Source organism: Equus przewalskii, chromosome 23 (assembly GCF_037783145.1).
Source record: "Equus przewalskii isolate Varuska chromosome 23, EquPr2, whole genome shotgun sequence".
Lineage (NCBI taxonomy): Eukaryota > Metazoa > Chordata > Mammalia > Perissodactyla > Equidae > Equus > Equus przewalskii.
Window position 1 is genome coordinate 4,741,720 of NC_091853.1, and position 18,231 is coordinate 4,759,950.

The 18,231-nt window shown below is 36.6% G+C and overlaps 1 protein-coding gene across 4 annotated transcripts in view; it reads right to left on the reverse strand.

Annotated features, from left to right (window-relative positions):
- Positions 1 to 18,231, reverse strand: part of NME7 (NME/NM23 family member 7) — a 239,146-nt gene that overhangs the window by 157,802 nt on the left and 63,113 nt on the right. For all 4 annotated transcript variants that reach the window (XM_070591547.1, XM_008534792.2, XM_070591548.1 and 1 more), the window contains exons 4-6: positions 12,035 to 12,145; positions 7,969 to 8,019; positions 5,526 to 5,733 (exon numbers count right to left, since the gene is read on the reverse strand). In XM_070591547.1, the coding sequence (XP_070447648.1) occupies positions 5,526 to 5,733; positions 7,969 to 8,019; positions 12,035 to 12,145 (370 nt within the window). The remainder of the gene's footprint in view (positions 1 to 5,525; positions 5,734 to 7,968; positions 8,020 to 12,034; positions 12,146 to 18,231) is intronic.

Genomic DNA, 18,231 nt, shown 5'->3' on the forward strand with positions numbered 1-18,231 from the left:
AACCACTAGACCACCAGGGCTGGCTTAAGTATCTTAAAATGAGATAATTCTAGGTTATCCATCAATATAGGCCCTGAATCCAATGCAAGTGTTCTACAAGAGAAAGGCAGAAGGAGATTTGAGGTCGATAGAAAAGGAGAAGACACAGACACACAGAGATGGCCACGTGAAGACAGAGGCAGAGATCGGAGTGATGCAGCCACAAGCCAAGAAACTCCTGACCTAATCTCCTATTCCCATGAAGCACTCACATTTCTGCCCCAGCACCACTGGCCTCACCAACTCACTGTTCCTTGAAGACAGCAAACATGTTCCCATCTCAGAATCTCTGCATGTATTATTCCTTTCTTCCTGGAACACTCTTACCTCAGATATTTGCATAATTTTCTCCCTCACTTCCTTCTGACCTCTGCTCAAACCAGAGATCATAAGAGTTTCCTGAATATCCCATCAGTCATGCGTAGCTCAATGGTGGGGATAAGTTCTGAGAAATGCATCATTAGGCAATTTCATCACTGTGCAAACATCACAGAGTGCACTTACACAAACTAGATGGTATAGCCTACTACACACCTAGGCTATATGGTACTAATCTTACGGGACCACTGTCGTATATGCGGTCCATGGTGGACCAAAACGTTGTTATGCAGAGCATGGCTGTATTTAATAGCATTCCGCTCAACACACAATCCTTCCTCACCCTGGTCACTTGCTATCCCCTTCCCAGGCTTCATTTTCCTCAGAGCAGTCACCACCTGACATGTCATATGTCTATTATTATCTGATATCCCCCAATCAGAAGAAACATAAGCTCTATGTGAGCCAGGACTTTTGTTTTGCTCACTAGTAGCTTCTCAATAAACATTTTGAAATGACTGAAACACAGAAACTTATAAATTCTGGATGTGCTAAATGAAATATATCCATCCATATTGTATAAATGAGAAAAATGACACTCAGAAATCTCAAGTAACAAGCCCTTACAAGTCAGCAAGTGGCAAAGCTGGAATTCCAATCCAGGTCACGCCAGCCCCAAAGCTCTGAACTTCTTCTATCATCTGTCTTTCCAAAGTCAAAGCCAGGCCAAATTGTTCTCCTCTAGAGGAACCAATTATTTTTGTCCCAACTTCCCTCTAGTTTCTTCTGTTGCTCAATTTTTAAAAATAAAATGCCAGCTTTCCAAGTACTCATTTACATGTACTGAATAAATATGTATTTAAGGCAAGGAATATAAAAGGCTTTACTTAAATATATCTTCTTGGTGAAAGTGAGTAATTCTATTTTATGCCTTTGCTCTCTCTTTCTCCCTGTGCAGGTTGTCATATCTTTCCCAACTATTAATCCAAGCTAACATTTGCAAGAGTACTTTTACTAGGTCATTGTCATGGCAACTAACTCAGGGACTTCATGAAACAAACGTAAAGTTGCACAACAAATTTTCATATTCTTTTGTGATTTGACCAGCTTAAATATTTTGCATAAAGCTTCTCTCCTTCCAAGGGTCCCTGCTATTACCCTTAGCCTTTTATATGTCCCTAATTGCCTAGCAGGGATGAATAAAGATATGTAACTTTCCAAGAAAATAAAATTCAGACAGTAACTAACAAAAATTCAAGGTCAAGGAAAGGTTATTTGGGGCTGCCTGTGTGATGTTTTTCAATCTCCGTTAACATGTGCGGTCCTCATCTCCTCGTGTATGATGTGTGTTCCAGCCACAGTATATCTCTCCTTGATAGCTAGTCAGCTAACACAGTGTCCACAGCACTCGCTCTTCCCAGACAAGAGTCAAGACTATGTATATACTAAAGCGTTCACACAAATGATGGGGTATTTCAGGGACAAATGTCACAAAGAACTAAAAAATTTAAGTTCACAAAATAGGAACAAATATGTTTAAGACATTTCTTTAGGATAAAGGATTATGGGAGATAACTTTGCAGAAGCTTCTCCACTACAAAAAGAGGGGAAAAAAGTCATTCTGCAAATTGTATTTGCAGATAGGAATTTTTCTACCAAGCTTGTACATGCGTTATGTATGTGCACGCATAGAAAACCACAAGCATATGTACTTAAGGCAAGTCTAGCTTTAGCAACGTTAAGGTACAAGACTTTCCTTGCATTTCTGAATCCACTTATTTTCAGCATCAATAGTATTACTGAAATAAATGTACAATGTACATTACTATCCAATAAAGACATGGTATAGTTAGAGTCAAGATTGCTGGTACTTCATAAAAGGCAAAGAATATTTGTAAGGTAAAGCATCTTGAGAAAAATACCAAAATGATATGCTGACATTTTTCCATTTCTTTCCATTTTACTTAGATTATATCAGAGTTTTTAATACAAACACTTTAAAAATACATTGTTTACTAATGGGATGTAGCTAGGGACCTTAATGACCAGTATCAGGAGAATTAATTCATCCAACAGAAATACTGATGAGCATTTATTATGTGCCAGGCAAGTTCTAATGATGAAAACAAAACAGATAAAGATCCCTGCCCTCTTGGAACTCACCAGTGGGGTCATTGAATGTGTAAAACAGAGAGAGCCTAAGTTATGTGAAATCTGACAAGCATATTTGTGCTCAAATTTATTAAATGAACTGGTGGAAATAAAGAACAAAGAAATAAATGGGGTAAGATGGTAACGGGGGGAAACAGGAAAATATAAATGAACATGGTCAGTGATTTTCAGTTCAGCCCTCCATTATTTCCTTCATTAACTATTTATGCCTATCATTTTTATAATACCCTAAAAAATCTGGTAACTTCACTATAGAAAATAATACTACATTTACAGTAAACATTTCCTACTAAGATCAAAGGTCGAAGACTACAATCACTCTCTTGGCTACACCCTTGACTACCTCGACCCTCCTATCATATTTGCTTCACAAAACCACAGCCATGGTTAAAGCCAACTCACCATTTGCTCTGCACCTACACCCATGTAGGCAAACACGGCTGGAGATCGACCACACTCACCATTCACCACCATAACATCAGGGGGGCCATTAATTCAGCACAGCAATCATACCATATTTCCCTAACCTGTTCCTTTTCCTAGTCTTTTAGATGACTATTTCACATCTCCTCTCTCTTGAAACCAACCAATACCTTCCCCTCATCCTCACTTTTAGCTGACCTTGCTTCCTACTTTCTTATTGAGAAAACTGAGGCAATAGGAAAAGAATCAGCATCTACGCCCACATACTCCGTCTTCCCATTTGTTGCGATAGCCGACTGCCCGCGCAATAATGTGCGGTCAGTCTGGGCTCTAGTTTCCAGTCCCTCTGACCCAATCAATGGCATTGCTCCAGTAAGCCTCCCTCTTATTCACACTTTATCAATTTTTCACATCTGTAATTCTTTGCATCTTAAAAACACTGTTCTTGCTTTTCCTTGCAGTTACCACCTCATTTCTTTGCTCACCTTTGCAGCAAAATTCCCTAAAAGAGTTGTCTATATTCACTGTCTCCAATTCCTGTCTTCCAATTTTCTTTTAAATCCACTCCAAGCAGAGCCTTGCCTCCAACTCTCTATCAACATTCATCTTACCAAGTTCACCAATAATCTCCGCATTGCAAAGTCTAATGGCCAATTCTCAGTCCCCTTCTTCTTTATATGCCTGCCTCATTTGACGCCACTCATCATTCTCTCCCCTTAGAATATTTTCTTCACTTGGCCTCCAGGACACAAAAGCTCCACCTTTGTTCTTTTTCCTCTCTAGCTACACTTTCTCCTTGGTAATCTCAACCAGTCTCATGGCTTTAAATACCATCTATTTGCAAATGACCCCCATATTTATGCCTTTAGTCCAGACTTCTCTCCCAAACTCCAAAAACTCAATTTTTTGCTCAACGTCTCTACCTGGATAATTAACATACATGTCAAGTTTGCAGAGTCCGGAATGTAACCTCCAATTTTCCATCCATACTGACTCTAGCCATAGCCTTTCTCATTTCAGTTTATGTAAATTCTATCCTTTCAGTTGGTCAGGCCAAGAACTTTGGAGTAATCCTTGATGCTTCTCTTTTTCTCATACTCTACATTCAATCTGGAAGGAAATCTTGATCATTTGACCTTCAACCATTAAAATACATTTTAAAACATATCTTAAACATATATTTTTAAATATATCTCTATATTCCTCTCATTGCTACCACCCTAGTCCAAGCCATCATCTCTGTGGATTATTGCAACAGCCTCTTAACTGGACTCTCTGTTGGTACTCTTGCCCTCTACAGTCTATTCTCAATGCAGCTGCCAGAGTGATCTTTTTAAATGGCAAGTCAAACATGTCAGTCCTTTTTTCAAAACCCTGCAGTGGCTCTCCATTTTCCTCGGAGAAAAAGCCAAAGACCATGTGATATCTCCCTTGATTACTTCTGTGATCTCATCAGCCCCACCTTCCTTCAATCTCAAGCAACCACATTGCTCTCTTTGCTGTTAATTGAATACGCCAGGCAGAAATATGCTATTCAAGGAATAGCAAGATGGTCAATGTACCTAGGACACAGTGAATAAGGAAGAGGTGGGTCAGAGATAAAGATGGAGAGATAGATAAAGGCCAGATTAGGTAGAATTTTGGAGGCTACAATAAAAACTTTAGATTTCTACAAGAAAAAAAATTCACTAAAGAGTTTTCAATAGTTGAATTGTCAATCTGATTTGTTTTAAAAAGATAACTCTGGGCATAATTTCACTTGGGCAAGGTAAAATTTCATAAACTGAGTGTAAGAGGACGAGAGGAAAGAAGAATTAGGAAGCTTTGCAGTAGTCCAGACAAAATATAACAGTGATTTAGACCACAATGATCAGACTCAAGGTCTAATTTGAAAGGAGTGCTGAAAGGATTTGTTGATAGAGTTGTAAGAAAAAGAAAAAAAAAATCAATTATTATAAAACTGTCCGATGTTATTTCCTTGCAGACATGACCAGACTAAAAATCACCTTAAATTGGGTGAGGAACTTTTCATGATGTTAAGAATAAATTTGTACTTTGTCAGTTCAATGTCAGTATAAACCTAGTGTAATATTTTATTTATACGGATTTAAAATAAGGAGTCATTTTAGAGAAACTTTTTCATAACAGTAACTGTAAATTAGAAAAGAAAAAGATGCTAAGTTTGAAAATACACTGTTAGGTCTCGGTCAAAGAGAGAATGTATAAAATGATGCTTTCTTTAATATTTACTATCTATAACTGGTATTCGTACATGAATTCAATAATTCAAACATTGATGAGTCTCAGTAATTTAATTCTTTGGAACAAGAAATGGGACAACAAGTGTTTTAATTGGAGAAAACGTATCTTGACCATGACCAGCTTATCAGTTCACAAAGGAGAAATATCACTTGCAACACTGTTTGATCCTAAACAAAAGGTCAAAGGTTTTCCCTACTACTAGTTCAACTGGATAAATCCACCCTAAGTCAGCAGTGACAGAAATGCTTTACTTTGACATAAAACATTTAACAAAACTGAAACAGAATTAAAATATTTTTAGAACACCTTACTCTGGCAGCACAAGCAAAAGAATCAGGGCCATGAGCTGCGTTTCTTATGCCGTCTGTTCCAAAGAGGGCTCTAACGCTTCCAGGAGCATCTGTACGTGCCACCCCAGAGTTTGCAGGTCCAAGTAGTCTTTTCCATTCACATATAGCATCATCTCTTAAAATCTCCATGGCAATAATAGGACCACTTGTAATAAACTGGATCAGCTCACTGTAAAACAGGTAAAAGATTAATCTGCTTCCTTTTTCTGTCAACCTAGGTATCTCTCTTAACAACAAGGATATATTACAATTTGAGTATTTCAATGCACATGAATATTACGATCTCAGAACTATTGGATATAGTGAGTTTTACATGGGTATGAGAAAATTATCATAAGTTGAATGCTGTGCAGGAGCCTGAGTCACTACAAAACACTAATGTTGTCAAATCTATTAGTGTAAGCAGAAAAATCATTTCATTGAATTAAGACTATTTCATTGACTTAAAATGCATATTGTTGATTTAAGCTTTTCCTATTGCTTGAAAGGTACAGAAGAATCTTCCTTTTTGTTTTCATGTGGCTTACCATTGTAGTCAAATAAAATTTCATAATATAGAAAGTGATGAGAGTGATGTCTTATAACATATTTGCAGCAAGAATTTATTCTTTTTGTGTACAACTCTTAGAATTCCAAGAATGACAATGAACTTTCAATCAATAAGCATTGAGTTGTTTTAGTGATTAAAAAAAAGAAATCAACAGGTCTTCAAGAAATATCCTTTTATTATTGTAAAAACTACTCTGGCTTATTCCTACTTTAAATTATTAAAGCATACACATAGGTTCTTGATTAAAAATCCAGCACTGAGTCACAGCACCCAAAGGCATAAAAAACAATACCTCATTTTATTTTTCCACTTCTCTATAAGGCAGCAATGACAAGTTTAACTGTGAAATAAGTGACACCATTCCTCCTACTATGTCAAGCAGAGACAAAATACTTTTTAAAGTAAGCCCAAGTTTCTCTCTCATTCAAACCAAGAGAAGGACAGGACCCTCCCGGAGAAAGGAGCATGGTATGACAAGCCCTTTTGTGTCTATTACCTCCTAATGGTTTTGCACATTTCCTTCCCTCATGAACCATGTTACATGAGCTAACCCCCTTCAGCACTTCCTTTTTAAATCACTTCAATTCATTTTGAAGAATATGTCTAAGAAAATAGCAAGTACAAGGAAGTATTCACACCATCTATCCTAAAAGGCCCACATGAGCTCCTCATACATGTTCTGCTAGGCCTTAGCTGCCAAAAAAAAAGGGAAATTAGATTTAAGGAACTCAAAGCAAGGGGACACCCATGCTTATCCATTCAACGAGCATTTAATGATTATCTACTACAAATCAGACTATGCTGTAAAACAAAATCCTTTCCTCAAGAAACTTATAATCTAATGTCCTGTTAATAGGAAGTTCTCCGAACACATAGCAGAATGGGGCCATAATAGCAGTGTGGCACGTAGTGATGCAGGGAATGGTGCGCCTGATCATAACAGACACTGCTTCACAAATCTATTTCCCATTACTACAGCTACGTCTTTTGAGTTTTTCTCAATAACAGAAAACTAGTTAACTCATTCATTTAATACAATTTACTGCACACCAGTAATTACACATAAGACACTAAACTAGGAGCGATAATATAATGCTACAAACATACACAAAAACTATAACAAAGAATAATTTCCAAGAAAATTATATATGCCTCTTCTAAAAAGTCTTAGGAATATTTTATAATGCATGATTTAAAATAATCTAAAACATAATAATTTTCTCTTTAAAAAAAACACTGTTCTGTGCAGAATAACAAATGGCATGTCTATTGTGAGGTCTTGGCTAATATCCCTCTTCATGAGACACGTATAGCACTCCCTTGTCAACATAATATGAGCTGCATAATAGTCACTTAAATTTAAATACATCCCAAATATTTAGAAAATAAATTCAGTTTCTAACATATATTAGTTGCTATATTTTAAGGGATAAAATGTATATCAAACTATTTAGTCAAAATATAAGGGTTCTAGGAACATTGTTTTATGTACATGAGAATACCAAAATAAGGGTTTAAAAGCACAACAAAAATAAATATTCAACATAAAATATAATTATCACTTTATTGTAATCTACTGAAATCTAAAAAAAAGCTATGCTATTTATAATTTAAACGACTCATCTCATTTGCTTCTGATTAAAGTTTAAAATACTTAATGATGAAATAAGAATTCTTATCTAATAAAAGGACAGAAAAAGCAATTCTTAAAAAAAAAGTTCTCTACAGTTGTAAGATGCTGCCAGGGTCGTCTTGACAGATTATTCTCATGTAACAAATTTTTGAATTGTAAAAGTCTCCAGTTTTCTGGGATATCCTCCATTACACACCACTCACTCCAAATTCAGCACCTACTTTAAAAACGGCCTTGACTGATGGTCTACATGAAAATCCGTTGCTTCTTTCCTATAAAATAATCAAAAGGACAATAGTTAAGAATTGTGTAAGAATATTATTTTAGCTCACTTTAATATAATAAAATAAAAATGAAATCTATTTATTTGATCTGTATGTGAATTGATTAATGATTTTTCACCAAATATTCTGCTCAAATCCCCCTTCCTTTCAAACTTCTTGCTAGTAGGGAGGATATCTATGTTAACATGTAACATTAAAATGAATATAAGAGGCTATGTTTACTTTTCTACTCATATTCATACCTATTCTCTTCCTTTTCACCAGCATCTTTAACATTCTAGAAACAAAGTTTAACACTTGACCAATAAGAATTATTTGTTCTATTTAGAGTTCAAATAAGTTACATCAAAAAATGCAAAGCCATCTTCAAATTCAAAATTTGTCAGTTTCTTCTACTGGCTTTAAACTTGAGAGGTCAGGCTAGAATTTTAATACTTACAGTTTTCTTTCTTAGATAGATCTCTCCAAAGAAAAGACTATATACTTACATTTTTAAAAACTGCTCGACAAATTATGCATATCAATGTATTCTTATTGGTTATTAATGTATTAAAAACTAATACTTTAACTGATATCACCAAGGGGATAATATGGAGATATTCAGAATTCCGGATTTATTAAGGGAAATAGGGATTTGCTTTTTAAATGTATATCCCTGTTAAAGAATATCTATAGAGAAAAATGAAAGAATAATGGACTTTAAACTGATTCGCTGAAAAGTCTAAATCTCAAATCAGGTGTCTCTCAAACTCGTCGTTTTCTTAAAGGCTTTAAAGTGAGTTCGTAGTATGTGACAAATATATGCCAACATCAACTATGTCCTTTTTTCTTTCTTTTTTTTCCACTGAGGAAGATTCACCCTGAGCTAACATCCGTGACAGTCTTCCTCTATTTTATATATGGGTCGCCACCACAGCATGGCCAACAATGAGTGGTGTAGGGAAACAAACTCAGGCTGCCAAAGCAGCATGCATGGAACTTAACCACTAGGCCACAGAGCCATTCCATCAACTACTTTTTAAAATAGCAAAGAAGTTAAAGTGTCCTCTGGCAAATGATTAACCTTTCAGACTTGACAATTTAGTATGCAATGGTTTAAGATCTTACATGCCTATTTCAAAATGAATTCACATAGTAAGCTATATCAGGGCATCCTCTTATTGAAACCAAATGTACTGAAATATTCTGTTTGGCTATGAAGAGATTATGAAAGTATACTATGCAAGTACATAAAATAAAATTCATCCCAAAAAATGGGAGGGGAAGAAAACACCTTTCTAGAGCCTACCATATGCCATTAAATTATTTTACATATTCCTCACAACAATATATTGAAATAGGTATGATCGCCTTCCTGTTACATATGAACATAGGTAAGTTCAGCAGGATTACACAACTTGTCCAGGTCAAAGTGCTAGTAAGGGAAGCAGCACAGGGGGAGCTGAACCCAAACCTCTCTGGCTGCAAATCTCTGATTGCATATACCCTTCCTATTACCAACTGCAGAAAAAAAAATTCTAGAGGGTAAGGAGAAAAATTCACGCAGATGAAATGGATGTATTGTACTGCAGCCTAAAATGAGGTGAAACTGAACACCTAAAAAACTCAGGTGGGGAATATTTTAGAAGAGTTAGCAGCAAGCGTGCTAAAATGACCAATTCTAAACTTTTCAACACAACTGCACCACTAAAAAAGAAAAAACAATCATAATCTTTAATATCAATGAACCGAAAAGTCTCAATTACTGAAATTGCTTCATTGTTTTCTTCTAACATGTCACTAACCCCATAGTTATCTCCATTCAAAATCTAAAATTGAAACCAAGATGAGAGTTCATGAACTTTTCCCCATCAGTTTTATCTAATTCTTCTCCTGAAAAGTTTAGACAGAAATATTAACAAATGCATCACCACCTAGAGAAATTTTATTGTTGTCGTTTTGTTATGTCTTGTTGTGTTTTTATAAAGAAACTCACCATTCTCTCGCAAAGATCTATCTATTAATTCTTTCATGAAATATTTACTTAGTGCGACCTTGAATCAGGCACTGATCCAAGAACTAGAAGTACAAAGTCAGATGGAACTCAGCTGCTACCTTTCAGATACTGTCATGACGGAGGAACTGAAGTTTGAGCAGATAAGTTCAGAAAAGATTTAAGCACTGGGACATACTCCTCCATGGGTCTCTGGCACTTCTAACATGCCTTACTGGGTATGCCAAGAATGCAAGGCCCCAGCTGCTCTTTATTCTAACCATTTCTCAGAGTTATGTTTACAGTGAGCAACTTTGATGGATGAGGTCATGTCTCTCTTCAGTACAAAAAGCAGGCTTGTTTACTGCTTGCAAATGAAGCAGTGGGTAACCCAAGTTCAATGCTCCTCAGCTGTGATGCAATCAACTGTGTATACAACATCCACCCGGGCCCATATCATATTATTCCCAAGGGACATGGAGGCAAGGGGAACCAACAAAAACATGATGCTCATGCTGCTTGCTGTACCATAATAAAGTCCTTTGTCTCTAACCCAGAAGTCTCACGTCTTCTGCTGGCATCCACAAAAGAGTAACAGACTGACTTATTAGCTTTTAAGTTGGGTAAAATCCAAGAGTCAACAGTAATATTAATAGAGATGTATGAGGGGCTATGAACAATTAAAGCAGCAGTTACATTTTCTTGGGCATCTTTATTATGGGAAGTTTGATGCCAAATTATCAAGCACTGGATGTGCAGAGATGTAAAAACTTTTTAATCTCACTAAAACTATTCAAAGTCATCTCTCCAGAATTCAGGCCCATTGTACGCTATATGAGCAAGCATTCTCCATATGTACAGAAATACGACAAATTTCACCACTTAAAAAGGGTTATGACCTTGGTTTCCACTAAATAATAATGATATCACTAGTACTACAGCTAATAACAATAATAGCTAACATTTATATACACTTACTTTGTGCGAAGGTTTTTCAAAGCACTTTACATATATTAAACTCATGTGACCCTCATAACAACTTTTCGGACAGGTGCTATTATAAGCTCCATTTTGCAGATGAAGAAACTGAAGCACAGAGATAAATTGTTCAGAGTCACACACCCAGTAAGTGGCACAGTTACAAGCACTGTGGCTCGAGACTCTGTGCTCTGAAATATAAGCCTCCTTGCCTTCTAGAAAATAAGTAAACTGGGAGATCTTACATTGGGTGAAAATTTAAATTAAACATATGTCGTTGTTGGGGTAAAAGTGAGGATGTTTTGTTAAGGTTTCTAGGGATCAGACTTATCAAAGCTGCAATGAACATCTATCGTTATCCATTGTCCCTGTTCTCACAGAGACAAAAAACAACCGTCCCATGGAATAGATGTCCAGGAACAGCAGTAAGAAGACGTCTGACCAAAAACAAAGAAACAGTGGAGAAACAAAAGAACACCACGGGAGCCAGCTCTGCCTGGCTGCTACATTAACGCCCCGACCTATAGGGAAGTCTTATTTTCACGAAATAACTTAGAAAATACCTAGCCAGAGAAAATGGATTGCTTTTCAGAGTAGTAAATAGGTATGTTACCAATTATATATATTGGGAGGAGCTGAATATAAACATTTCCAAACGCATCAGTTTTGGAAATTTCAACAGTAACAATCCCTTGTCAAATAGAAATCAACATTCATTTCCTCTTCTATGATTTTTATACAGTGTGTTATACTTGTGTACTAAGAAGAAGAGATTACAGTTATCAAGCATTGGTGTTACAAAGCACACTGGGTTATGGAAGACAAACAATTAATGAGGCATGTGGAATCTGACAACTCCCAGTTGCGTAGAGTTCAATCATTATTTATGCATCTGATTGCCTGTTGTCTCACATTTTCTCATTCCAATACTATACTATTCTTTGCCATTCAGTGGGAGGTTTTTTATTTTAAACAATGACATGAAAGATAGAAGATGAAGTTTTTAAAAACAGGAACCAGACATTACATAATTTAAAACGATCAACAAATTACCTTGAAAGCATCATCATTTTGAGTTTAGTTATAGTAAATCCAGCTTTGTTTATCATTTCAATTATTTCTCCAGCTTTTGATATTGCATCTGGTTTAATCAGGGCTAACGTTCTGTAAAGAAATAAAAATACATGTGAAAATAAAAATAGTTCAGCAGTTTTTACTTATAATTCTCAAGCTGTGCTAATTTCCTTAACAATCATCCTAGATCATCCAACATCAAGATGAATTATAAAGTGTATTAAAAGTCTCTTAAAAACTTATACAAAGTAAGTTAATTATTTTTCCCAAGGAAATCAAAATTAGGAACCCAACCTAAAAATAATTATAATAAAATCTTAGGGGGAAAAAAATTAAAATTGTCATTTTGAATGTGCCCAAATTAGAAAACACAGGTGTTTAAAATTTCTATTTCTTAGAATACATTTTATAAAAGAGGAAAAATCTCTAAAAAGTTGCAGTAAATATATTATGAGCCTGACTTTTGGTCTCTTAGACTTTAACATATGTATGCTATGCAGTCAGTTCAGCATTGATTTGGAAATAATTACAAATTCTTCTGTTAACACTTTATTCATTGCATGAGCGATGCAAAAAGAACCAATGTCTTCTCACCTGATAAAATACATGGAGAGCGAACCCCAGGCTAACCTTTACAATCACACTCTTCTTTAAGAGGATACATTAGAGCTATGCACTCTCCTCCTCTGAAGCCACAGAATTAATAGATTTTTGGAGATGGAGATCACCTGAGTGCCCTCATTTTACTGAAGAGGAAACTAAGCCCAGAGAGGTAACTTGCCAAAGGCTACAGAGCTGGTCAGTGGCATCTTCAGGGCAGGGCAAAACACCCAGCTCACAAGACTCCCAAGTCTGTGCTCCTTCCACACCACAAATAATGTCACTATTAATATTATTAAAAGGAAGCATAATCCCAAAACCCTCAAAGGTATTATTTGCAAATGCAAGATAAAAATCAAATTAGTTGGAGTAATTCAACTTATATGACATGCAAAATTATGATAAAGAATTGCTGCCACTTTCCCCTCTTTATGTTCAATTGTTCTGACACATTGGCATTAACTCAAGGAATCTATAAAGGGAGAATGGTTGGCCTTTTCCTAGGTGGTTTTTCTCACCAGTGAGACAAACTCAGTTGAAGATATGATAATTCAATTATCATTACTTACAAGTGGATATAACTTATGGCTGGCCTTTAAAGCTTTCCAATAACAAAACTTGGTCATCTTACACTGTTTATTATAAGCCATACTGGACTATCTTTTTCTTTGTTTTGAGGCAAATGAGTCACTTACAGTATTTTATATTATATGGCTTCATTGAAGATACAATTAAAACTTGTCACTTTTTAGCCCACATTATTTAAATATTATAAGCCAAACTAAATTGTTTATGCTAAACTCTGGAAGAACTTTCATGAACCATTGTTCTTAAAGAAAATATGAAACACATCAACAGTCATCAATTTCTGTGAACAAGCAGTAACATGAAAATAAAAAACAGACAGAACTTAGTTTAAAATGCAATTCCATTTGCTCTTTACATGACGACAGGAGACAAAGAGTTGATTACTATGATTAATTACTCTAAATAAATTCCTCTGTCATGTCTTCAGTGCTTAATTGCTCAATAGATAATAATTAAGATGTATTTGGGAGGGAAAACAAGACAGGTATCAATCATATGTGTTATTTAAAAGTGAAGATGGTGCACAAAGAAAACAGGGGCCACAAAAATGTATTAACAGTGCCAGTGTTGTCTGGTGCTGCATAACAAACCACTCTAAACTGTAGTGGCTTAAAACAAACAATTTCTCAAGCTCTGTAGGCTGGCTGGGTGGTGGTTTCACCTGGGATCATTCACGCAGCTGCATCTGGCTGGAGGGCTCAGCTAGGGGCTGGGCTCAGCCAGGACAGCTAGGCTTCTCCTTCCTTGCGGTCTTTCATCCTTGAGGAGGCTAGACCAAGCTTCGTCATGTAGAGCCACACAGGGTCCAATATACACGCACTTATCTAGCATCCCCTTGAGCCATGTTTGCTAATATCCTTTTCACCAATGCAAGTCACATGGGCGAGTCCAGAGTCAGCGTGAGATGGGACTAGACAAGGAGGTGCATACCAGGAGGTATGATTCATTGGGGACCATCACTGTAACCATCTATCACACAGTAATCCTCTCTCCTGCATTAGGCATGCACTGCAGGATGTAGTACGAGAAGCTCTCAAAAGAAAACAAAAAAATAAGAAAATTGTTCTTTTACATTAAAACTTCTTAGCAATGGAGAATGAAAAAAGTTTACACAACCTTCAAAAAATTCAGACAGGTTACAGATTTCTGAAAAATAATAATTCTCACAGAGCCGTGCAAAAAATGTGTCTTCATACACCATCAGGCTCTGAGCAAAAACTGCAGCAAATATGTGTGTGATAAAGATGACTAATCAATTGCAGTGTAATAAACATCCTTGATAATATAATGCTATGGACTCTGAATGCTGTCCACCAAGAGGAATACATTCATAAACTTTAATCCACATTAATTTACGCAAACATTTCAAAAGGTATTCATATTTGCCTTAAGCATATAAAAATCCATTCTAAAACATCAACCGAAGGCCAAATTTATGGTTTCTTTTATGTTTTTTTGGCAAGCATAAAGTGTGCACTTGCCCAACAAATAAAGGAAAATAGTCTTATATGAGGCACCTGTGGAGGAAACTACACTGAGCCAGAGCTTTCAATTGGCAACAATGGCAAAGTTATTCAGAGCAATTCTTCCACTGAAAACTAAAAACAGTGTATAAGATATCTTTTAAATATTTTTTAAAAGCAAAGATAGATTGACTAGATACTAAGTAATAATTAGTACAAAAGTGAAAGAAAAAGAGAGTCCGGAAAAATGAGAATGAAAGTTGTACTTGCCTTGACAGCACCGCGTGTCTCGCAAATCTGAACTTTAATTTGTATTATGTCACTGGGAGAGGGGATCAAAACTTAACAGAGGAATCTCTCTGGGACCAAGGCTATATCCTAAGGGTGAACAGTAACAACCAGGCTTTGTGTGGTCTGGCAGCACAATTTCATATCACCTCGGTGGTCTGGGAACTTCCAATTTTGAATTTAAGAGTCATCCAGATTGCTGATGCCTCCAGGACACAGTCCGAAGCAAACACAATTCCTCCCTAGGAGGAAAGTAACTTCATATTGTACCTCAAATAATTCACATATAGATACACAACACACATATATCACACACATACACGCACCCAAACACATACACACACATGACAAGCAACATCACACAAAGATAACCACGCATACACAGACACACACACACAGAAAACACCAGCATGAGGGAGAATGAGAAGAAACAACATGGAACAGAGAGAGACCCACAAATACTCAGATACAGGAAGTATCAGACATAGTCCATAAAATAACCATGCAAACTATGCTTAAAGGACTAAAAGACAACCTGCAAAATATCATCAGGCAACAGAAAACTATAAGCTATAATGAATAAGTAGATTTGAAAAAATCTATTATAATATCTAGTGATAAGAACAAGAACTAGACAAACGGTTTCACAGAAGAATAGATGCAACCAAAGAAAGAATTTTGAGCAGATTCAGAATGAAGCACAGAGAAACAAAAAGATACAACACAGACTGGAGGGTAGTATCAAGAATGTAAGTGAAATAAAGACATTCTCAGATGAAGACAATACTGGTAGACATGCTTCTAAATGACTAATGGATCAAAGAAGACAACATAGGAAGATTAGAAAATATTTCAAACTAAATAAACATTATAAAATTTCATAAAAAACTGTATGTGATTATAAGCAGTATTTAGAGGGAAATTTATACTCAATTGCATATATTAAAAATATTGAAAATTGATGGAATATATAATTCTCAAACCAATAATAACAGAAAAGAGGAATAAAGGAAACTTGACTAGCTATAAACCTCAAATTGTATACCTAGCAAACGCATCATTAAAGAAGAACGGCCAGGGGCCGGCCCGGTGGTGCAGCGGTTAAGTTCGCATGTTCCACTTCTCAGCGGCGCGGGTTCACCGGTTTGGATCCCAGGTGCAGACATGGCACCACTTGGCAAAAGCCATGCTGTGGTAGGTGTGCCACGTATAAAGTAGAGGAAGGTGGGAATGGATGTTAGCTCAGGGCCAGTCTTCCTCAGCAAAAAGAGGAAGATTGGCAGTAGTTAGCTCAGGGCTAATCTTCCTCAAAAAATAAATAAATAAAAATAAAGAAGGAAGGCCAAACAAAAAACAGAGATTTTTAAAAAAGAAAAACCGAGATAGTTTACTACCAAGAAATGAAGGATAAATTTAAGAAGAAAAATGATTCCAAAGCACAGTTGGATATGAAAGAAGAATTGATGAACAAATGTGCAGCTAAGTCCAAATAAAACTCTATACATAGAATTATATAAACTCCAAACCAATAGAGAATAAATACAGTAGGCAGAACAGTAGCCACACAAAGATGTCCGCGTCCTAATCTCTGGACTCCGTGAATGTCACCTCACGTGGCAAAGGGACTTTGCAGATGTGATTAAGATTACAGGCCTTGGGACGGGGAAATTATTCTGGATGTTTACTGTGGGCCCAATCTAATCACATGAGCCCTGGCTGCAGAGAACCAGGGAGATGTCAGAGTGAGAAGGACCCAGGCTGCCACCACGAGCTTCAAATATGGGCGGACACCACAGCCAAGGAATGTGGGTGGCCTCAAGAAGCTGGAAAAAGCAAAAATGGATTATTTCCTAGAGCCTCCAGAAAGGAAGGCAGCCTTACCAAAACCTTGATCTCAGCCTGGTGAGACTTGTGTTGCACTTCCATCTACAGAACTATGAGAGAATAAATTTGTATTGTTTAAGCAACTGAGTCTTTGGGAAACTCTTATGGCTTCAATAGAAAACTACAGAGTGGGGGGAAAAAACTGAACTGAGAAAAAATACCCCAACTAAACAAAAGAACCAAAAATATAAAGAAGAAAAAACAGAAAAGCACTAAAATAGTAGAAATATGTACAAAAATACCAATAACACATGTAAACGTGCATTTATTAATCTTACTAATGAAAATCTGAATGTTTTCAGATTAAATGAAAAGGAAAAAAAAAGAGCTATATAGTTTTTGTCCAGTATCTCAAAGTTCACTTTACATTACTTCACTTTTATGAAAACCTACATTAGTACCTGCTTTTGCTAACAGAAAGAAATCCGAAGAGGATTTTTGCTTTTATGAAAAAAGGCAAAAAGCAAAAATAGCGTTCAGCATTTGTTTTGCAGCGAGCTGTTACAGAGGCTAAGCAGTCAAGCACACTGTCCTATTTCAGGCCTTCCACAGCAGCCACAGCAGCCACAGCAGACGGCGAACCCCCACCTTCCACGTGAGGCAGGCAGACGTGGAAGAAAGAGTAGACGTTAGTGACCGGCCTGCCCTGGTGGACTCAGAAGGTGATGAGATGTTGGCAGACGACCCTCTTCCTCTCTCTCCTACACCCCAGTCCCCTGCAGCTCCCACCACCCAGCCTCTGACAACCTAGCCTACCGCACGTCCTCACCACCGCCTCTCAGCCTTCCAGTGTGCTCGCTGCCTTCCTGGTTCAGGTAAGTGAAACTACGTGGTGTGCACGTTATTTCTACCTTCTGTAGGCTGTGTATTTATCATATCGTTCCTGCTTTTACTATATGTTAGCGTTACTTTAGGCTTTATTTGTAATTTGGTATAATCTGTTAGGTTATTTTGTAGGTCTGGGAATGTTCAAAAAATTTTCCCATACAGATTAATGCTAATTGCTTCTTTGCTTTACACCATTTTGGTTTACAAAAGGTTTCACGGCACTACTCTACTTTGTACTTTCGGATAGCAAGAAACACCTGTATGCTGTTTACAAGAGACATACCTAAAATATAACGAGGCTGAAAGAAAGGTGGCAAAAAGACATTAATTAACCCAAATACATTATCAATCAAGCCCACTCTAGGGAAAGATGGCTAAGGCTGGAGCTGAAAAGGAGATCCAACTCTAATCTGTTAACTGACCAAGGGTTCTCTAATTGAGAAGTCAGAATTTAATTTTATTTTACAGAGGAAGGAATCTTCATTTCTCCCTGGGAATTTAATAATGGGAAGGCGTTTTTCAACT